General features: G+C 55.4%; 1 protein-coding gene across 1 annotated transcript in view; it reads left to right on the top strand.

Moving 5' to 3' along the window:
* LOC113805761 (uncharacterized) overlaps positions 1 to 5,000 on the top strand; it is a 54,834-nt gene that overhangs the window by 47,125 nt on the left and 2,709 nt on the right. The window contains exons 3-7 of the mRNA XM_070124806.1: positions 1 to 683; positions 835 to 1,087; positions 2,075 to 2,260; positions 3,218 to 3,430; positions 4,505 to 5,000. The exon at positions 1 to 683 is cut by the window's left edge and continues 466 nt beyond it; the exon at positions 4,505 to 5,000 is cut by the window's right edge and continues 2,709 nt beyond it. Of these exons, the coding sequence (XP_069980907.1) occupies positions 1 to 683; positions 835 to 1,087; positions 2,075 to 2,260; positions 3,218 to 3,430; positions 4,505 to 4,666 (1,497 nt within the window). The 3' untranslated portion in view covers positions 4,667 to 5,000. The remainder of the gene's footprint in view (positions 684 to 834; positions 1,088 to 2,074; positions 2,261 to 3,217; positions 3,431 to 4,504) is intronic.

Below are 5,000 nucleotides of genomic sequence, written 5' to 3'. Positions count from 1 at the left end.
CCCCATGACCCCAAGACGGCCCGCAAGCGCTTCGCCGACCTGCTGCGGCGGGCCGCGCGCGGGGGCTCGTGGGAGGAGGGCCGCACGCTGCTGGCGCAGCAGGAGAGCGGCTACTCGTCGCCCAACATCTCGGCGCAGCACACGCCCACGGCGCACCACCGCCTCGTCAACCCGCCTGGATACATGCGGCGCTCGCTCGAGCTGTCGCCGCAGCGCGCGCCGTCCACGCGGCCGCGCATGTCGCTGCCGGCGGACCACCTGCGGCGCACGCTGGACGGCCGCTTCTCCGTGCAGGCCGCCGAGCGCCGCCGCCGCCTGTCGCGCGGCAAGACCATCAGCCAGGACGAGGGCTTCCCGCCCGCGCCGCCCGCCGCCGCCGCGTCCACGCCCCAGGACGGCGGCGGCGCGCGGCCCAACACGCCGCTGGCGCCGAGCGCGCGGCGCATGTCGCGGCCGGGGTCGTCGAGCCGCGAGGAGAGCACGGGCGAGGAGAGCGGCTTCGAGGAGGAGGAGCCCGTGGAGGTGCGCGTGCCGCCCCGGGTGCTGGAGGAGCGCCGCGACTCGGGCGCCTCCACCACGCAGGTCACGGGCGGCCACGACCCGCTGGCGGAGTGGGCCATCCAGTGGGACCAGCTGCGCTTCGGCCACGTGCTGCGCCGCGGCTCCACCACCAACATCTACAGGTAGGCCCGAGGAGGTCGCGCTGCAGCCGCCAGGAACATGCGCGTTGTCGACTTCATTGCTGTTATTATCGTTATTGTTGCATGATGACTTTCCCTCGCTTTGCCATAAAGCCTTCTCTAGCCCCTGCCTCTAACCCCCCCCCTCCCACAGGGGCCGCTGGCACGGCGACGTCATGATCCACACCTTCGACGGCTCCGACGCCAGCACCGAGCGCCGCTTCTGGGCGCTGGTGTCCAGCCTGTCCATGATCCGCCATGAGAACATCGTCCTGTTCATGGGCGCGTGCATGGCGCCGCCGCACCTGGCCATCGTGACGGGCGTGCGGCGGGGGATGTCCCTGCACCAACACACCTCCTCCAGGGGCTCCATCCCCTACCCCTCCAGGGTCAACATCGCCCGACAGGTGGGTGCGCCTCCGCTCTCGGCAGCGCCTATTTAACGATCGTCTTTGTATCTGTGACATAATCAGTATTATTGCATTTTTATTCTCATTTTTATTGATATTGTCATTATCATCATTATCCCCATGATCGCTTCATCAATTTATTCATCTTTTTTGGCCACATTTACGCTCCTCTTCATTGTGGCTTATGATACTATCTCTAATGCCACACCCTTTTCACATTTTATTCAGTCATTCAGATGCCCACTCATGCGCTTTAATCTCCCTTAGATATATTCATTCATCTTGTACATGTTCCATCCATTCGGGTATTTATCCATACAACTGTATACATTTAACTATTCATTATTCAGAAATTCACAAACACACGCATTCTTCTTCAACACACCAATCCTCTTACACAGTCATTCACACACTCATGTACCCATTCACCATCAATCCACTTTTTTGTTCCCTCCCTCATCCTCATGCTCCCCTCACCTCCTTCCCTCCCTCTCTTCTTCGCCACATCACCCATCTTCCCTCCCTAATTCACTCCTTTCCTCTTCCTCGTCAAGTTACATCTTCCCTCCCTCTCTCCTTACTTCTTCTTCTCCTTCTTCTCTTCCTACCCAGGTCACTCACCTTCTTTCTCTTCCTCCCTCCTCCCTTTCTCTCCCCCTCCCTTGCCAAATCACTCAACTATCCTCCCTCTTCAAGTCTCTCATCTTCCCTCCCTCCGTCTCTCCCCCCTTCCCATCCAAGCTACTCACAGCCTTCCATCCCTCCCTCCGTCTCTTCCTCCTCCCTCCGTCTCTCCCTCCCTCCCTCCCTCCGTCTTTCCCTCCCTCCCTCCTTCACCAACCAACTCACCCCTTTCCTCTCCTCCTCCCTCCCTCTCCCTACCTCCCTCTCTCCCTCCTCCCTCACCAACCAACTCACCTCTCCCCTCTTCTCCCTCCCTCCCTCCCTCCCTCACCTAGCCACTCAGCCCTCCCTCCTCCGCAGGTCGCGCAGGCCATGTCGTACCTGCACTCTCGCGGCATCATCCACGGTCGCCTCAACTCTCGCAACGTTTTCCTCGAAGCCAAGATCAAGCTGAGCCTCCTGGACCACAGTATGGCGGAGTCGTCGCCGGCGGGAGAGGACACGGGGTGCCTCGCGCAGGGGCTCCTCACCTACCTGCCTCCCGAGGTATTGTTGGGCGCCTTCAGGCTTCTGGTTGTTTTGGGTTTGGTTGCATGGTCACCTGTTTATGGAGGAGGAGGACGTCGGGAGTGGTGGAGATCGCGAACGAGGTGTGAGTCCCTGTGATTCCTTCAGTTTTCATGTGTGTGTGTGTGTGAGAGAGAGAGAGAGAGAGAGAGAGAGAGAGAGAGAGAGAGAGAGAGAGAGAGAGAGAGAGAGAGAGAGAGAGAGAGAGAGAGAGAGAGAGAGAGAGAGAGAGAGAGTCCCTGTTATTCCTTCGGATTTCATGGAGGTCGTGTGATTTTTGTTATACGGGCAATTTGGTTTCAGATCTTGGGATTGGTTAGGTTTAAGTATTCTGATGATGTGATTGTCACTGATAGGAGAGACCCCAGAAAGTTCTGTACCAACACAACTCTTATTGTCTAATGGATTATCTATTAAATTATCCACCATTGGTTTCTTGGCGTCTCATTACTCAATGACTGTTGCTGCTTGACGAAAAGAAAAACTGGTGTAGCACTGTGACCCCACGAATCCAGAGAAGCCCCACCACTAAAGTCCTAACCCCCTATGATCACTGAAGCGACCTGTGAACACATTATTTATTGAAGAGATTTGTGACCTTTCATGGCTTATTTGAACACCCAATGACCTATCATGGTTTACTGAAGCACCCTCTGACCCTTATGACTTATTGAGGCACGTTCTGACCCCTCTTGACTTACCTTGGCACCCATGGCCCCTCATGACTTATTGAAGCAACACCTATCTTGCCGAGGCACCCTTGACCTCTCGTGACTTATTATAGCACCCACTGACCCCTCATGACTTACCGAGGCACCCCTGACCTCTCGTGCCTTATTGAAGCACCCTCTGGCCCCTCAGGATCTGCTAACCCCCCCCCCCTCTGACCCCTCCCAGCCTCACGAAGTACCTTTCTGACCTCCCGTGACCCCACAGATGATGCGGACCGTGGTCGTGGCTCCGCCCCAGGTCACCGTCAGCGCCCCGCCCACCCAGCAGTCGGACGTGTACATGTACGGGACGCTCCTGTACGAGCTGTTTGCCGAGGCCACGCCCTTCGCCTCACAGCACCCCCACGCGGTCATCCTGCAGGTGGGCAAGGGCAGGCAGCCTCCCACGGGGGAACTGCAGTGCACTCAGAACCTGAAGGTAAGTTCAGGGGCCTGGGGGAAGATGGGGGAGGGGAGGGAATGGGGATGGGGAGACGAGGAGTATTAGAGGGGAATGACAGGCGGAAGGAGATGAAGGGAGGGAGTAAAGGCACGAGAAGAGGGAGATAGAGCAAAAGAGAAGGAGGGAGGGAGTTGGAGAAGGAGAGAGGGAGCCAGAGGGAGGAAGGAAGAGAAGGGGAGGAAGGGAGGGAGTTGGAGAAGGAGAGAGGGAGCCAGAGGGAGGAAGGAAGGGAGGGAGTTGGATAAGGAAGGAGAAAGAGAGAGAGGGAGGGAGGAAGGAATAGACAGAAGGAGGAGTTCCCCCGTAGACAGTAAGGAAAAGAGAAGGAGAAACGATAGAAATGGGGAAAAGTGGAAAGAGGGAGAAATGATAAAAGGGAGTGAGATAGGAAGGGAGAAGAAAGTAAAAAGGGGAAGGGAATAGAAGAGAGAGACCTTCTTTCGAAAATACTTTCATAAAAAAAATTGGTCACAATCCTCTCTCTCTCTCTCTCTCTCTCTCTCTCTCTCTCTCTCTCTCTCTCTCTCTCTCTCTCTCTCTCTCTATCTATCTATCTATCTATCTATCTCTATCTTTCTCTCTCAAGTTCCTTCCGGCAATCTTTTTTGCTTAAAAAATCCTAATGAAAAAATCTTCCTTACTGAAGGATCCTTCTAGTAATGTTCCTTCAGATCCCAAGCCCTTGTGGCATATCCTTCCTCCTCCACGGACTTTATTCTAACCTGAAAGTCCTTCCGTCAAACATTTCTGCAGTCGAAAAAAAAATCCTTAGACTCAAAAGTTCCCTCCAATAGAAGTCCTTCAGATCCAAAAATCCTTATAATGAAAAAAAAATCTAATTAAAAAGTCCAATTAGATGTCCTTCAGATCCAAGAGTCCTAATAATATATATATATATATATATATATATATATATATATATATATATATATATATATATATATATATATGTATATTCCATTTGAAAATCCTAATGAGTCCTTCAGACCCAAACCATCCTTCAGATAGGGTCCTCAGCCGCCACGCCCTCCTAACAGCCTCCTCCCGCAGACCCTCATCGGCGAGTGCTGGGACTCGGAGCCGGCGCAGCGCCCCATCTTCCCGGACATCCTGCGCACCCTCCAGCAGACGCTGTCCCTGCACCGCGCCCACTCCACGTCCGAGCCCGAGAGACTGAACCGCATAGGACTCTCCGGCAGGATCTCTTGCTGACAGGAGTTCGGGCGGCCTCCTCCTCCGGGAAGGTCGCTCACGGAGGAGACGATCGCGGACTCCCTGGCCGGCGAACACTTCCTGAAGCTTCCCTGAGGCGAAGGAGGGAGGAAGGAAGGAGATGGCACGGAGGAAGGAGGGGGAGAAGGAGGAGAAGGGAGGAAGATGTAAACGAGAAGGAGGAGGAGAAGGAAGAAACGGGAACACGAGAGAGAGAAGGATGGAAGGAAGGAAGTGTTCGCCTCCGGGCATGTGTGCGCCAGAGTCCCGCGTGGCCGCCCGACACGACACGCCCACGCCCATCGCCCGCCCGTGCTCACTGGCTGGGTTTCCT

This window comes from Penaeus vannamei, chromosome 8 (assembly GCF_042767895.1).
Source record: "Penaeus vannamei isolate JL-2024 chromosome 8, ASM4276789v1, whole genome shotgun sequence".
Lineage (NCBI taxonomy): Eukaryota > Metazoa > Arthropoda > Malacostraca > Decapoda > Penaeidae > Penaeus > Penaeus vannamei.
The sequence above is the reverse complement of the archived record's forward strand: the minus strand, read 5'-3'. Positions and strand labels throughout refer to the sequence as shown.